Genomic DNA, 18213 nt, shown 5'->3' with positions numbered 1-18213 from the left:
AAAACACAATCCGCTTTACTTGTTATTTTGTTCCCCCTTAAAGACCGTCCGAATATCCATTTAGGTTCATTACTTTTGAATAGCTTCATTAGCTTAGAAAATTTCTCGGTTTCAGAGATCACTGCCGTCCCGCCCGTGCGCCAAAGCTTGATTAGTGGCCGCCCTTTCAACCTTAAGCTATCTCAAAATTATCCCAAGAGATCAACCTCACAGAGAAACCGACATCATTTCTTATTTATTCAACCGACTGACAAACTGTGTCGTTGTAAGATGATACAGAAACACTGATTAACAGAGTTTTAGAGTAAATAAAGGGTAACAGGAAGATAAGGGGGATGATTCGTGACACACATCGAAAACTGGCGCCGTAGAGAACTACGAAGACCCTTGTTTGCAGTTCAGCATCTATTTTCTCTGTCGCCTAAGAGGCAGACAATTTATTGGACTTAGATACGTATGGCTGAACCTTTAATAAGAAAACTTATATTTCTCTAATAAGCTTTCCTTAGATGAGAGCGTGTAAGAGCAACTTATAGAAGGCACAAAACCATGATTCAAAAAAATAAAACCTGACACCGATACGCCCGATACGTGCGATACCAATACGCCCGATTACGACACTTGAGATACCGATATGCCTGATACCACAACCAGCCCTTCCTCCAGGGAATATGAAGGGAAATATTTTCGCCAAAAGCGTATTTATTGGACCTTTGAACTATGTTGGACAATGTGGCCATCTCGAAATTTTTGTCCAACGAATTTAGGGTAGGGGGAGGGAGCACAGAAGAGGGGGGGGACTAGTTACCTTCCAATCTTTTTGGTCACTTGATCAGGGCACAAGCAATTTTAATTTATGTTCGATCCTACTTACGAGAAGGTAAACAAGGACCTTCCCATCAAAATTTCTTAAATATTTTAAAGATGAATAGTTGAACTAGGTTAACGAAACTTTGAAAGATTTTCTACAACTGGTATTCGAGCATATTCTTTAAAGTTCGATTTATTTTCTTCCACTACTTTCTTTAAAATGTGAAAGAGAGTTATTCCAGAAAATAATTGTATGTAGGGTGACGAAAAACTGTCACAATTTTACTGAAGATGGGTTACTGATGTTGGTTACATACGCAGGGGTGAGGGGTGGGGAAGGAGTATATCCCTGAGAGGAAAAAGTGGAAAAAAAATTCGTTTCAGGGTCTTTTAGGCCCTACGTTCGTCCTTAACTATGATCATAACCGTCGTCAAGATGAGGATCAAGCAACAAGGAACTCTAAATGTTTACATTTATTACACAAAACCTCTTTTTTGTTGCTATTCACTTTTATGAAATGTCTTTTTGACAGCTCTTTAACAGCTCAGCCAGGTACAACGCTGAAAATCCAGTATTGTTACTAAATACCTGAAAATCCTGTTTTTGTTTTTTTTTTTTTTTTTTTTTTTTGTTTTTTAGAACCAGATATGTCTTCCGAATAAAATATTAGCTTACGACGATATTCGCACTGGGAGTGGAAAAACTGAGTTTAGTCTCATTCTATTGTTATAAAGAGTGACAAAAATTTGTCACAATCTTGGGGGGAGGGGGTGGCGGGAGTTTGGACCAATTTTTCCAAATCAAGTGAAAATGACAGTGAAAACTAAAAAATGCGCCATATAGTACCATAAAGGTAGAGATTTGCTAAAGAAACCTGACCCGTTTCTGTCTTTATTAACGGAAAATAAAGTAGCCTAAACAAAACAGGTAAAAAACACAAGAGACACAAAGCAAAAACGAAAAAATGATAAAAACGAAACGAAAAGTAACATTTAAACAAAACCCAACGTGGTTCAACATATTCAGAATTTTATTATTATTTTTGAATTAATAGTTGTTTTTTTCACTGTCTTATTAAATAAATTTACCCGTTTTAGACATATTTTCGATGCAGTTGAAAATGGAAGGGCAGCGTTGTCTAAGAAATTACTAGCACTTGAATAATATTGATTAATAATTTGCATTTTCATCGAGCTAAAGCTGAAATCCATCGGTAAGCAGCCAATCAATAAACCAGAATATTTTCTTTTCAAGAATTACTTTAGCTCAAAATCGGATCTGCGCTAGCAAACTTTAAGCTAGCATTGGTGACAACCTCTGGGGTTCTTTAACCTTCCGCACATTCTAAAATACCCAACCGAAAAAGACAATTCTCCTGCAGTTTTGGGTTAAGAAGTTTCTTAAAAACTTTGAATGGTAAAATTATAAACAAACCACTTTTTGCTATCTTGGAAAGTGGTTAGGTTAGGAAAATGAAACTTTCAATAATGAATCCAGGACCAAAAAAATAACTTGGGAAGGTATTGGCAAGCTACTATGTTAACTCTCTTCTGATTTCTAAGCCTTAGAAATCTCCCTACTTGACAGGTCTATACCAATTAGAATTTTGACAAAACAACATTATAGCTTGATTTTTAGTTTTAAATCTCTTTGTCTCTGCTAAAAATCCCATTCCTGTTATTTGAGCAGAATTTTTAGCCATATCAATGGGTTTTTCATAAATTTAGGAAATGTGTTGTAGATCTTTGAAACTTTATAAATTGGGATTGAGCAAAGTTGTAAAGCTGAAAACACTTTTCTTGTACTTTGTTTAAGCAGAAGATCCATTTTGCAAGATTTCATTTTTACAATGCGAAGATTTTTTAAGGTCATAAAAGGTAAGTGCCTTCTAGAGGGAGAAGGAGTAGAGGTAGGTACCTCAGAATACCTTCCTGGGACATACTTTAGTCTGTAGATCGATCCCCCAAAATTTCATTCTCCTAACCCAGCCCCTTTCTAAGGTAGCAAAAAGCAAGTTCATCTAGAATTTTACCAATTTAATTCGGGTTTAGGGTGAAATTGCAGATTAGGAACAAAATAGGTACCAAAAATTGCGGGTACTAAGCAGGCAAAAAACAACACTTCAATGTTTCTAACTTTATGTCATAATTCCATTTTTAAGTTTCTTGTCAATGCGGGATTCGTTATTCAATCCATTTCTTATATTCAGGGATTGAGCTATTTTGCTTCACAAGCAAAATAGTTTTCTTATTTCCGATTCATTTCAATTTTAGAAATTATTCCAAAACCAAGCACGCTAAAAATAACTTTTAGAAGTCGAAGTGAATGCTTACACTAGTTCCCATTTCATTTCCTTACCCTAGCTCTATTCTTGTTTAAACAATGTAGACAAAATATTACCTTGCGCTCTTCAAGAATACTGTAAATGAAGAAGTCCCTTGTCTGAGCTTTTATCTAGTCACGGCATATGTAAATACATTTTTATCTTTTCTAGGTAAACAACAGCATGAACATTTTTAACAGGGAACTCAAGGTTGTAAGATTATCGGTTTTTATCACACTATTTAAAAATCAATAACAGCTTACCACCTAGGGGTGGTAAGCAGGGTTGCCACCCCGAGTGATTTATCTCTATTTCCAGTGATTTCTTCTATTCCCCCTCCCCCCCAAAAAAAAACAAATCACTAAATCAGCATATAGATCGCTTGACTATTGAAACAAATTACTAAATCAACCAAAAAATCACTAGAACCTAGCGATTTTTTCACCGTGACAACCCTGTTCATAAGTAAGTTAGAATTTCTCTGGAGCTCATACCTCCAGTTAAAAAGTATCTAAATATATTAAACGCTCTAGGACGGCCTAAATCATGTTAAGTGTACCCTCTTCTTAATTTACAAATCTTTCTGGCCCAATTTTATTTCCTTAAATTCCAACCAATGGGAGGGAAACCACTGGTGGAACAAATCATTTTAATTTTTTCTATTTCTTCATTAAACCGATGCGACGACACTATCATCTTATAATCTATATGTAGTTACATACACGATAAATTTTAAAAAGAAAACTGGAAATATAATACGGTCTATAAAGCAAGGCCATATACAGGGGGATAGAGGGTTTGAACCCCCCCCCCCCCCGAAATGTTTGTTCCCCTCATAAAAACGTAATAAAAATGAATATAACAATTCTTGATGTGTTCTTGCGAAGATGCCTGGCTAGGAGTGCAATATGAAGTTTTGTTAGCAAATTTAGAAGAGAAAAAAATCCGATAATTTATTATCAGAAGATGGCCAACTGCAATAACTTCAGCTTCTATGCATGGACGTCAGATTGAGAGAAATAAAATTGACCCAAAGAGCCCCCATCTCAGCAAGAAAGGATAGTGGCCTAGAACTATTTTTCATTGAATTTTGACCTGTCCCTCTTAGGAAATAATCATACTCCAAAGAAAAAGCCTGTGCTAGCAACAAACATACCTATTTAACATTTTTTGCGTCAATTTGGGTGTATAAACAAGTTAAAACTTTTTCGCATGCAAACAAAATCAGCTTAGTGCAGGTACTGATCTCCCAATTCTCTGCCTTCGGTGGGGAGTGCTATGCGTGGGTAAGAGCAAATCCTCCGATGTTTCCCGTGTTTTCCAGCAGATTTCTCAAGGTGCCCATCCAGAACTGGGTCTGACGGAACTTACAGTCACACCGTTGATCCTCATCCCAAAGCAAAAAAAAATAAGCGACATCAGGACTCGAACCCAAACCCTTGCGGACATAGGATTGCATGTCCAGCCCCCAAACCAGTGTGCCATATTTGAAATTAAGAAGCCCCTTGCTTACATTTTCCTTCCTGAATTTATTTCTTAGGCCACTTAGAAAACACCCAATGTGAGTCATTTCCAATTACTATCGTTAGTGAATAAAACAATCCACTAAAAGGGGAAAGGAAGTATAGCCTACCTATACACATTCATATATATTTGGTATGAAAAAAAAAATCGGAGGACAGGAACCGTCGGCTAAATTACTAATGCTAGAAGCTGAAACATTTCAATGGTCCTCTTTGCTATTGACCTAGTGACTCTAATCTCTAATGTTCTAAGGGGAGTGAAAGAAATATAGTCTTGACTACTAGCCTCTGAGACTGTTCTAACAAGTCCGGAAATCTTTGCTAGCAGACATTATAACAGGCGCTGACGGTGATTTGTTGGTCTTAAAGTCTTTTCCGGTTCTTACATTTCTAAAAAGATTCTAGAAGGCGGCTACGCTAGGAAATCGTTCAAAACTTTGAATTAAAAAGGGAAAACTTTAGAAAGGAAATTAGGGACACAGACTTTGCTGATAGCTTAGTTTAATAACAAAGAAATACATTGGAAAGTTAAATTCAAACTTTCTTTGTCATAGCTACAGAGAGGGGTATTTAAAGCCATGAAAGTATTCAACAAAAAAATCGGGAATACTGGGTCAATTCCATAAAACTACGTCCAGAGTCAAGTTTTTATCGCTCACAAGTCGGAGCAGAGAAAAGAAGTTGACAGAGGAGGAGGAGGAAGAAGAATCCATCCACAGTTCCACCGAGGGTTGCGATCCACAGCGTGCGAGGTTTAAGCCATTTAAGGTGGGAGGGTGTAACTAATTTAACGATATTTTTTAGGCATTTTTCAGCGGTGGTACTTGGCGCATTATTTTTTTTTTTGATGGGAGAGCCTTCCCCTAGCGTGCAAACACCCCTTCTGGGCGTGACTTCAATTTGTAATACCATAAAAAAAATATATATGCAAAAATGTAACCCAGCTTCACTATAAAGAAAAATACCAAAATAACAGAAATATCACAAACTCAGTGTGGTTTTACCACTATGTGACTGTTTCTCGGGTTATATATAAATCAGTAAAAACGTATTTGCGATGAATACTAGCATACTGGTGCCCAAGGTGGGTTGGAGTAGGCTGAATTTTATGTCCCCCACAATATAATTTTAAATGTGCTTATTTGTTTTCGGTTAAAAAACAGCAGCTATGGCCATCCTCATTAAAATTCCAAACTTAAATTTGTAATTTGCTATTATCCATATTTGATTGCAATTTCGTTTGGAGCAGGGGCGATAACCCAGTGTCTTTCCCTCCCACAGCTGAAATTTAGTTCTTTTTCAAAATATTGTCAATACTAAGATAAGCCTGCATAATTCAAAAACCCACAGAAACGGGTCAGTTTTCTTTAGTATATTTTTACTTTTATGGTGCTATATGGCTCATTTTTCAGTTTTCACTGTAATTTGGGAAAACTGGCTCCAGATTTGCCCCCCCCCCACTGGCCCCATAAGGATTTTGACGATACTACGCTACTAGAATTCATCATGCTTTAAGTTGTTTTCAGCCCTCAAATCACGAACTACCACCTCAATCTACAATAAAAAAATTTCCTGCACAGCATGGGCCTTGTCCCTTCTCTTCAAAAACTTGCATTAAACCTCCCGCAATTCCAACCAAAGCGCTGGTGTTGGAACAACACATACATATAACTGTTTGATTGGTTTGACTGATGTAAATGTTTGATTTAATTTTTGTCGGCTATACATTTAGACGTTAGTTCGTGGATAATTAAATAAATTATGTAAACAAGTATTAATTACATAAATTGATTAAATTATGCATAAAAGCACGTAAGGTCTGTGCCCTGAATTTTTCGTCAGAGGGGCCCCATGGCAGATATATGGACAAAACTTTAACATTTTCGTCTTTTAATTTAATCAATTTTTTATGGAGGAAAAAAATTTTTCATGGTGTAACACAATCAAACGATTTTATTTAAAAAAGAACTTGATTTTGGACGCCATTGGCGTTCAAAGTCAAATTTTTATGCGCAAATTTAGTTTGGGGGGCATATCTATACTGACCTCCGTTTCATGGCCCTTCGTCCAGGAAGTACAATGGGGGATGGGGCAAGCTACCCTGTGCTTTTCTTTACCTTCCTCAGATTTCTGCAAATACCCAATTAGAACTGGATCGACACTGAATAAGCTTACAGAGTCATGCCCCTGACCGCAGCTACAAACCAAATGAACAGCGACAGCAGGATTTAAACCCTTGTCCTCAAAGACAAAGGATATATCGTAAAATCAGCAAAGCTGGTAGCCAGGGTCTCATTTTGTACGTGTCCAATCAGACTTGCATAGAACATACACATTTAGCATGAACGACGACCATTCTATATCCCTGAATCCCCCCAATGTATCCATTAAAATCCCCCTCCCAAATAAAAGAATTGGGTCTTCCAAATTTGTACCAAAATTAATATGTATTTTGTGTTGACGTTCGGGTATTTACGAACGCTAGTTTTGGGATAGATTTCGGAAAACCTAATTTTCTTTCGCGAAAACTCAGGGAAGTTCATAGTGCTCAAAGGAAGTATAAACCCTAGTCTTGTCCCGCAGTATCCCATAAAAGGGGGTAATTTTAAAGAGGTTGTGGGTGCAAGTTATGCCAATTTAGCATTAACACATAATATTGCTGAATGATATTAATATATTTAATGATGCCAAATGTACTTCTATACTTTACTTTTAAAGCAAAAACTCAAATATGCAATCAGAAATATCACATCTTAATAGAAGGTCATACATCGGTAACGTTAATCGAGTTCTGTGTGTTTTAGCGCAACACTTTTTGCAGAAACCAATTCCCAACTTCTCATCAGTTGATGTATACCCCTTAACGCCTTTACTCTTTGACTTCCCTGCCGATAATACTTTTCTTATGCATATGCACTATGCATAATTATAGGGCGGCAGCCTTTGAAGGTTTCCTAAACACCATTGATTCACTTAACCAAGTATGTTACTTTCGTAATTTGAGTTATTTGAGTCGGTTTTTCTATTCTGTACTCGAGAGCGACTCTGACCTCCCACGTGATCATTAATAAAATATTATGGCTCTTTTCAAATTTGCTGGGAGTAATTACTTATAAATAGTCTTATGACATAATGAAGAAACATCGAACTAATAAAGGAGGAAAAACCTTAGCCAGTAAAAACCAAGGTAAATGCGAAGATGTTTTCTCCGCCGTCCTTAGAAAAAAAAAATGCAAGCGTAAAATAGGTCAAAATACTCAAAACGAAATGAAAAGACAAACTTCAAACCTAAAATCCTTTCAGGTAAACCCAAACTGCCCCGATCCAAACTGCAAAAACCCAACTATCCAAACTCAAACTACAAAAACAAAATTTCCCAAACCTAAATTGTAAGACCAAAACTGTCCAAACCCAAACTGCAAAAACTAAACTTCTCAAACTGCAAAAACCAAACTGTCCTTACTGCTAAACTGCAAAAGTCAACCAATAAACCCAATTTTGTTTTTATATTATTTTTAGCCAGTGTGGTTTGATAGCTTATTTATAGTCTTAAACTTAGCGCAATAATATTAATTCCGTAATTAGACACTTACATAGGGAGAAGGGGATTACGGACCCAGGTCAACCCGAAATTTCAAGATTATATATCTTGCTCTAACACAGTGATTCCCAACGAGGGATGCACATCCTACCGATGGTGCATGGCGATATTTTGGTGGGCCATGGTCAGGACTTAGACCCTTTGGCTGACTACACCTTAGACCCTTAATTTAGAAAAAAAATCATGTGAATGACGAAACATTCATATGCATTTGTGGCAGCAGTCAATAAGGTGATTTTTTACTTATTGTTTTGAAAAAGTTGACTACTTTTATGTATTTCCAACTACCAAGCCAATGAAATTTTCGGAATTTTTGCTCTTTAGCAGTCGATTGATTTTGTAATATTAAACGAACTGGAAAAGCGCCATTCACAAATGATTTAATTATTCCAGTAAACCAGTGTTTAGGTAATGCTGAAGCAGAAAAAATATTTAAATGGAATCATAAGACTTCTTTTGACAATTTTTCTTGATTTTTTCCCTTCAAATTGCTCGATTGTATACTTAACTTAAGACTCAACATTTAACTGAATTAATATAAATTTAAGATTTGATTTATTACTTTAATATTCGACATAAACCCAATAGAGTCAGAATTACAAACTTTTTGCTGTCAGGACAAGCAAAACTTCTGTGCGGGGGCAAGTTTTGACATCAGAAGATGTATAACTCCACAATAGAGGATGTTATCCGGGGAAAAAACAGAGAAGTGGGAATGCAAGTCAAAGAGTCGAGGACAAAACTTTCGACCTGAGAAAGTGATTTTCATATATACTTAGGTTTTATGAAATCTCTTCGAATGTCCAAAAATCAAAGAAAATGGAGATCAAGAGGGGCAAAGTTTAAGGTCCTTGATCGATGTCCTCATGAATGAATGAAAAAGTTAATTCGGAAAAGGCTCTGACGATGTACCTCACTTGCAAAGAGATTGCCCACACGTAAAGAAATTTATATACTAAGTAAAATTTAATAAATTATTATATATTAATTATAGTATATCGGAGAAAACGATTTACCTTGTTGTGTTTTCGTTTGGGTGATAGCAATAAATCAAACTACTTAGGCTTACTATTAAAAATGGAGTAGGTATGATGTATTCGATTTTTTTTTTTAACTGTATATACGTTGTTAAGTGGAATTTTTCAGATAAATATAAATATCTGTACTATGGCAGCCATAATAGCAGCAAAACATTTTTATAAAAAAACAAATTTATATAAATATGTGTCCCATTATTACACACCAAGGGTTTTTATACTAGGCATTTACACAAGGTTATATTGATAAAGGCAATAATAAAAAATCACATTTTATTGATTAGGCTAATTTGAATAAGAAGTGTCAAAAAATTGGAAAAAAACTAGAATTTGGAGGAGGATCCGGCCCAAGCACCACCTCCATCTGCCGAAGTCACTATGTGGTATACACAGCATTCCTATAATTCATCTTTTGCTAATAACTCATAACCAAGCCAGACAAGGCCGAAACATTCTGCCTCAACCTACTGGAAGATACCTTCTTTACTCCTCCCGAAAGGTTGAAGTAACAGAGTTAAAAATCAAAAAGTGGAGTTTTGGGCCTAAGGCTTTCAGTCTTTTTAATACTATAAATGGGTTCATAAGAAGTATAAACAAAAGAAACTTTAGAAACGATACGTCTAATAAATGATTTAGGCAATACCAGAAGAAAACAAGGATGGACGCACAAGAAGGGCCGCTGAACCGACTTCTCTTCTTATAGTCTTATCACAGTTCTGTCAATATATTCCGTTATTTTTGTATGATTCATCTATTTTGCTATTTTAACAAGCCCCCCCACCCCCCAAAAAAAATATATGGCAAGGATGTTGCACATGATTTATTGTAACAAAAAACATTTTGATATTAGAGATAATTTAGTGCCTTTAGGAAAAAATGATGTAGAATTACCAAAAACTTGTATTGAAGCAAAGAGTTGTATACTTACTTCTTTTCCCGTTTTCCAGCTCCCGTATCTCGGAAACCTTTTGCAAACGGATTGTGATCTATTTTCAATTGAGTTATCTAAAAAAGAATGAAACTAATAACTATTTGATAAACAAATTTATTAGAAAACAGTAATTGGGTAATAGCCCTTTTAACATTCTCTTCTTCTTTTTTAACTAGATCCCTAAGTCCTGTAAAGGGAATAAAACATCGTCTTTTGCAGGGGTCACCACATGACGTTTCTTATTTTGGATTTAGGTCTGATATTCAACATTCGAATATAGCGTTGACCTATGAACACATCTCTTTTGCACAGAAAATAGTCCCTTATGGCCTCTCTTGATGTCATTCGATTTCCCAATTTACATGGCAAAATATGGTTCAATGCTTACAGAGACAACTAATCTTTAACTTGGGCCTCTTGCAAAAATAAAGTTATTTGCGCTTTGAGTCCCTATCTTGAACATTATTACGATTAAATAAAATATTAAATATTAAGATTAAATAAAAAAAATAAGTTTTTTCCACTGAAAGTAAGTAGCAACATTAAAACTTACAACGAACCGAAATTATTACGTCTATGAGAGGGATCGCCCCCTAGTCAATAACTCGCTCTTTGCGCTAAAGTTCAAATTATGTTCAAATTCTTAACAATGACCCCTGAATCACAAAGGCCATTTAACTAGAATAGATAGATCTTTTGAAAGTACTGAAACAAAAACTTTAGCATAAAGAGCGAGGTATTGACTAGGGGCGAACCCCCTCATATACGTAATAATTTCTGTTCGTTTTAAGTTTTGATGTTGCTCCTTACTTTCACTTGAAAACCTTGTTTTTTATTCAATTTCTGATCTTTTTTTAAATAATGCTAAAAATTCCGGCGTCCTTTCATAGAAATGTCCCTTCCGCAATGAAAAAATTCCACATCGAAATGTCCTCAAATGTAACCTCCTACCCCCAACAACCCCCCCACCAGAAAAAAATCCTTCTTGAAAACGTCTGTAGGTTATACTTCCCAATAACCAAAACTATTGTAAACAATGGGCGAAGTTCATAACTTGCAACCCTTCCTTCGGGGATTGTGGGGGATTAAGTCATCCTCAAAGAAATAGTAATTATATTTTCGCCGATGTTGAAAAAAAATGGCTATCTCAAAATTTTTACAAGATATCTTTGGGCAAAAAATGAGCATGGGAGGGGGCCTAGTGGCCCTCCAAATTTTTTGGTCATTTAAAAAGGTCACTAGAACTTTATAATTTCGTTTGAATGAGCCCTCTTGCGATATTCTAGGACCACTGAATCGATACGATCATCCCTGGAAAAAAAAAATAAAAAAATAAAGATGCATCCGTAATCTTTTTTCTGACAAAAAAATACAAAATTCCAAATTTCTTTAGATAGGACTTGAAACCTCTATTGTGGGGTTTTCTGATACGCTGAATCTGACGGTGTGGTTTTCATTATATGAAATCGGCATAAAAATTCGATTCTTTTGATTATCAATTGGTAACAAAATTCCGTTTTTTAGAGTTTCGGTTACTATTGAGCCGGGTCGCTCCTTACTTACAGTTCGTTACCACGAACTGTTTGAAACATAAATAAATGGACTCTGTTGTATTGGACTTAATATAAATACTAAGGCTAGGGGTATGAAATAGCAACTAAAAAATCTCAATTGCACACGAGGGCTCGGGCAGTGAATTTCATCCTGTTTAGGGAGGGGAAGAGTATGTTTTTTAATTTGAATAGCTTTTTTGTTCAGTTACTTTAATTAAAAGAAAATAGAGAAATTTAAAATAGTTTATAGCCTTTAGCCCAACATGTCAGGTACGGGCGTAGAAGACGGTGGGCGTGGCTCAGTGATCTTCACAAAATATTAGTTTATGGGCGATCTTCCCACAATTCAAATATACTGTCAATTTTTCTTTGCCCCCCCCCCCCGAAATCTTTTAGTTCTATACAAAATGTCTAACAGATTTAGTCTAGGGGAAATTACCTCCAAGATTAAAATTATTAATACAAAATTATTAATAAGGCTTTTAGTAATACTAGCTTTAAAGTGGAAATTGTATATGTGACTTACATACAAAATTCGAATTTATTTATTAGAGACATTTTATTATACCTAGAAATAGCTCTATTAATTACAAAGCCACTACCTTTTGAATACTAATACTTCCTAAATATGAGTTAATTACCTTTTTAATGTGCTGGATGTGAAGTGAGCTTTTTGTGTCTCAAAGCCTATTTGTGAATGATCATATATGGAGGTAATTAAACGCTTTTGAAATAGTTCGTCTTTATTCCTTTATTTCTATTATTTAAACTTAACGATTTAAAACATTAATTACCGAGATTAGGTGAATTTCTAAAGTGCTGCAGCTGCACCGTAAGCGGGTTATAATCTAAAAACTGGCTCAAAGTTATAGTTTTTCTTTTTTAGCCTAATAAGCATATCACAATGCCATTTAAAGGCTTAATTACAGAACTCACGCATGTAAACAAGTTTATTTCTGAGCTAAACAATTGCTCACCAAACATACATCAGCCAAATTCCAACATTGACATTTTCTGCCCTGGATGTAGTCAAGTAAAGGTGCTATTGCTACCGATAAAACTAAAAATGTATTAAGCAGGACACATGAGTTTTGCGCAAAGTTCTGTGAAAGCTTGTCTTCTCCAAAATCTGAAGTTTTACTATTTTTATTGTGTATGCCATACATATTTTTACAGTACTCCCTCTCTCAGCGATAAAACGCTCCAGTGTACACATAAACATTACAGAAACAGGAAAAAGTCTTCGAATTAGAGCAAAAAAGTTTTTCGGTACTTATGTATTATCCAGAACACACACGAGAAGTGAAAATAGGTTAATTATGAAGAAATATACCAAAATATGATGAAAATATGATACTTTAGAAACAAAATTATGGAAACTACGATAAAGAATTATGGAAAGTAGACCACCCAGAATACATTAGATTAAATAACTAACCTAACCTCCTCTATATATTAAATATTTAATTAAAATCTACCTGCATCGTAGTTTCTTTACGAAAGAATAAGCTAATTATAATCGAATGCGAGAGAATAATCGAATGCGAGAGAAAAACCGTTTACTCAGATCAAACAAAGCAAACTTCTTGACTGTGTTCTGGTTAACACGTATGCACAATTTTTAACCAGCAACAAAACACGGGATCATTTTTTCACAGATGAAGGTAAATTTGCCTCTACTGGTCGGTCAGTTGCTCACAAAGAAACTCCTAGCTACAGTTACATTTAATAGGTAGATATTCCTCTTAATTATAAAGTATCCTCCCAAACGTTTCTCATTTTCAACTATGAGAACCTTCGGTGTTTATTCCAAGCTAGATTCAAGCATTATTTATCATTTTTCCACATTAAAAGTTACAATCATCGTGAAAATCAAATGCTGGAAAGTCAAATAAATAAAAAACAAAGATTCTTATGCGGCAAATACACCACCTACCAGGTGAAGTTTTGCATGAACTTAATATTGTGACTTCGCAATATACCTAATTTTGCAACTTTTTGGAAACTTGAACTTAAATCATTATACAAATGGATCTTCTTTTAATTTATTTGCCAAAACACTTGCTTAAGCTAGTCAATGGGAAAAATCTGACAATGCAAATTCTATCCCCAAGCAGAACTTACCTTCCCGAATAATTTAATAAAAACAGTGGCGTTAATTGGAGAGGGGCCCTTCCCCTTCAGACTCTCCCACTTAGATTTTAAAAATATCTTTTTGGGACGGTATTTTCCTTGAAAAGTGTTTCTGTTTGGTATTTTCATTGAAAAAATTGAAAACGACAAACTTGCCCTTCTAGATTTTGGAAAATAAATTCCCTGCCCCCTTAAATTTTCTTGAATTGACGTCACTCGATAACTAGCACTGTCAATTGCTTCAGAAGACCCCATTCTTTAGACATGGTATTCTCTGGCTACCAGAAACATAAGAGAAGCAGTAGCTAATAAATTACAGGTTATTAGGCTGTTGGATGATCAATTTATAACCTACTTTCCTTTTACGGAAAAACTGACATTTTAGTATTTTAAAACAGAACCCCCTTCAATGTAAGTGCCAGAGAGCAAACCCCTCCAACCGACCTGATTTACAAACATTTCTCAAGGAAAAAAATCTGCAGCTTCTAATAAACTGGCAGTTTAATATCCGCGCAACTAAGAAACTCATGAGCCTTACCTTTTTAAGAAAACTGACATTTTAGTATTTTAAAACAAAATCCCCTTCAATGTAAGTGCCAGAGAGCAAACTCTTCCAACTGACCTGATTTACAAACATTTCTCAAGGAAAAAATTCTACAGCTGCTAATAAACTGGCAGTTTAATATCCGCAAAACTAAGAAACTCTTGAGCCTTACCTTTTTAGAAAACTGACATTTTACTATTTTAAAACAAAATTCCCTTCAATGTAAGTGCCAGAGAGCAAACTGACCTGATTTACAAACATTTCTCAAGGAAAAAATTCTGCAGCTGCTAATAATTTGGCAGTTTAATATCCGTGCAACTAAGAAATTCATGAGCCTTACCTTTTCATTTTGATAAGCTGTGACTGCAATGAACTCTGTTTCCTTGAAAACGTAGGTTCTGAAGGTACTATAAGGTAGCTTGAGTATATCATTTGCACGAACTAGGTGAAATCTTGGCTGATATTTGTGCATTGAATTCAATATAGTCTGAAATAAAACAGAATTTTATTAAAATTCACAATAACAAATACTTTTTCAATTTTTGACCTGCAGCACTTTACAAATGCAATAAAACAGTTTATTACACATAGCCTCAGAACAGTTAAGGCTTGGGATTATTGTTCAAAATTCTCTTTTAGTAAAAAAATAAATAAATACAGAACTGTAACTGTGATGATTATCAAAAATATATTTGGAAAGAGACATCTAAGGAGACGAGGAAAATATATTTTTTTCCAGGAATTCCAGTGATGAATCATTTAAAAATATATTTTTAAACTAGCAAATACATGCATTTTCCATGATTTCTTGCTAGCTTTACCAAATGGGCTTAGAGAAGTTCTTTAGACTAATGTCGCGGGGATGGGGTAGGTTTACCCCTCATGCTCCCAGTCAACATTTAAACAAATGATTTTAAACAGCACCACAACTCTTTATCCAGCTTCTTAGCTAGTTTTATGCTCCTATGCTCTTTATATCTAGCATAATATAGATGAGTGGAAGTTGATGATCAATAAATTTTAGAAGCAATTCTCTATATTAATTGTTACAGTCTGTGAACACATAAAATATTTTTTTTAATTCAAATACGTTCCTCGGAAAATTATAACCTCTTAAGGCTTATTGATAATATATCCGTGACGTACTTAATAGCTGGAATAGTTCTGAAATAATGAAGGATATCCCATAAATTTTACTACTGTGTATTTAGGGTTGACATGATAGCAAGCCCCCCTGGTTAGAAGGCGCGACGAAATTCATATTGGGTGGGGCTTATAGGCGCCGGCCTGGGGGACAAGCTCTTTATATAATACTTCATTGGTTGTTGACAGGAGGTTACGGGTACTTAAATCAATCAGAGAGTTACCATGGAATTTGGGACAGACTTCCGTTGAATCGCGTTAAAAAAGGGATCTTAGTTTGAGGTATCTATTTAGGTAAAAATATAGACGGCATACAATACACAAAATCACTGGAATCAGCTGAGACGAGAGAAAATGCCTGAGTTTTAGGTTTGAGCAGATTTAGTCTGATGTAGGAAATTTGATCTAACTGTCTAAGGATACAATTCACCTTGATTTAGTTTTAATGGGGATGGCCGGGGGGTAGTGGAGGGTTCTAAATCCTAATGTTTTCCAAGATGATTCTCGCACCAAGCACACATGGATTTTGTGTCGGAGGCTCGACAGTCGTAAGTGGTAAAAATTCCGAAGACAACCGAATTATATGGAAATTAAAATGGGAACCTCAAGCTTTAAGGGGGCTCCTTCGTGAGTATCCATAAAAAAATACATTAAATAAAATATTGTTTTGTACCATTCTCAAATATTGTATTTTTATACAAACTGAACGGATTCTGTTATTCCTGAGAGGCGTAGATACAACGGGCCTGACACGTACGCAGGGGGGGGGGCTTCGCCCCCCTCCCGAATTTTTGTGAAATGTTTAATTTAACCATGGTTTCTTGGAATTTCTGGCAAAAGAAGGACATTTATTAAGAATCAAGATCCATGTGTGAAGCCTTATTTGGGGGGATTTTACAGCATGCAATTATCCGTTCAAGTCACTGCCCAATTATTAACCCATTTTCTGTCTTTTACCCTCTTTGAAGTAATTAGCAATTGTATTGTTATTTTTTTTCTGTAATGAGACTTTGCTTTTCACAGAAAAATAGACTTAACCTTAATATTAAGGCGTTTATCCCCCCCTTTTTCATGATAAAGTACAGCTTTTAATGGATCAATTTCGGGAACTATCATTTTTCATTTAAATCTGCGTTTTTGCAACAGAAGGACTACCCCCCCCCCCCCCCACAGCACCCATATTGCATTGTTAGCCCTAAAATTTCCCTTTCAGTGGGATATAATAGATTAATCACTGGTTCTAAATCGCTATGAACATAACCTGAGCCTAAAACGTACTTCTGGGGCTTCAGTCTTCTTACCCTCATCCGCTACAAAACTACAGATTAAAGTTAATCTGTATTTTCTGATATACGTGCTTTTTTAATTACTAAATAAAAAAGTGCTACTTTATATCTGCTGTTTCGAAGGTTTTGGCCCCCCGAAAAAAAATTCCTGCGTACGTGCCTGCAACAGGCTTTTCTAAAATTAACATAACAAAATTACTTTTACTTAGTATAAGTCTCAACTTCATATCAAGGCCGTATTCAAGAAGGGGTTAGGGGGCTTTGATCCCCCCGCCCCTGAAATGTTTGTCCGACTCGTAAAACCGTAATAAAATACATAAACAGACATTTTAAAGTTTTTGTGCCCAAACCACCAAAAAATTATCCTTTCCCCCTGAAAAAATATCCTGAAAGTGGCCCTGCTTCAAATACAAAACTATTATTCCTAACTATATTCTTCTAAACTGATTTTCTTCTCTTAGTTATTTGACATATATTATAACGTAATTTTCAGAACTGAATGATGTTCATTTAGTTCATCACAACTCTCAAATTATTCATACTAGAGCATTATTTTTCACGCAATACTAACAGTTGTTTGGGCCAAAGAACCTAGTTTATTGGTACCTAGTAATCAAGATAACACACTACAGACACAGTAACAGTACAATAACATACACAAACACACCAACAGAAAATATGCACTGCAATAGAAAAAAAAATCACTAGCGAACGAAAAATATACTAGAAAAAAGAAAGAATAAAAATCAATATACAAATAAAGATCTACCATGTGTAGAGAGTATTGGAGGCATCCTTTTCCATTTATATATCGATGAGTTTTAAACAACAATTGAGAAACAAAATTTTCATAGAAGCATTTTGTAGTTTTTATGGAACACCTTCAAGTAGATAGTGATGTAGGGAGGGATGGTACAGTTCCCACAGAAATCCAACAATTCATTATCTAGTTTCCCACTTTGCCAAATAATTCACCTGTTTTTGCTGTGTCAACAGACATGTCTTCGACCCATATGTTTGCGTGTCTATCGGTATTCTAGCTTCAACTGGCCGTCATTACTCAACCATAGGAGTTTTGTAGTTATAGCATTAATAGTTTCTGTTCATTTCATGTCAAGACTCTTACTTTCAAGAATTTACTATTCCTATCATCTCCAATTTCAAGCAATACTATTTCAAAGCTTGTTTTCCTTTTCCGAAATAACTGCCTCAACAAGAATATTATTTGGGGAGCATTGTTGGGGGTCATCTAGCGCGTTTTTAACGTCTAGTTCGTTTCACTCACTAGTACGAAACCAGGAAAGAGATGATCCTAACCTTAGACTTAG

General features: G+C 35.3%; 1 protein-coding gene across 4 annotated transcripts in view; it reads right to left on the bottom strand.

Moving 5' to 3' along the window:
* LOC136039772 (T-box transcription factor TBX3-like) overlaps positions 1 to 18213 on the bottom strand; it is a 73756-nt gene that overhangs the window by 7775 nt on the left and 47768 nt on the right. For all 4 annotated transcript variants that reach the window (XM_065723636.1, XM_065723638.1, XM_065723635.1 and 1 more), the window contains exons 5-6: positions 14797 to 14943; positions 10224 to 10300 (exon numbers count right to left, since the gene is read on the bottom strand). In XM_065723636.1, the coding sequence (XP_065579708.1) occupies positions 10224 to 10300; positions 14797 to 14943 (224 nt within the window). The remainder of the gene's footprint in view (positions 1 to 10223; positions 10301 to 14796; positions 14944 to 18213) is intronic.

The sequence above is a fragment of the Artemia franciscana genome, chromosome 20 (genome assembly GCF_032884065.1).
Source record: "Artemia franciscana chromosome 20, ASM3288406v1, whole genome shotgun sequence".
NCBI classification, from domain to species: Eukaryota; Metazoa; Arthropoda; class Branchiopoda; order Anostraca; family Artemiidae; genus Artemia; species Artemia franciscana.
The sequence above is the reverse complement of the archived record's forward strand: the minus strand, read 5'-3'. Positions and strand labels throughout refer to the sequence as shown.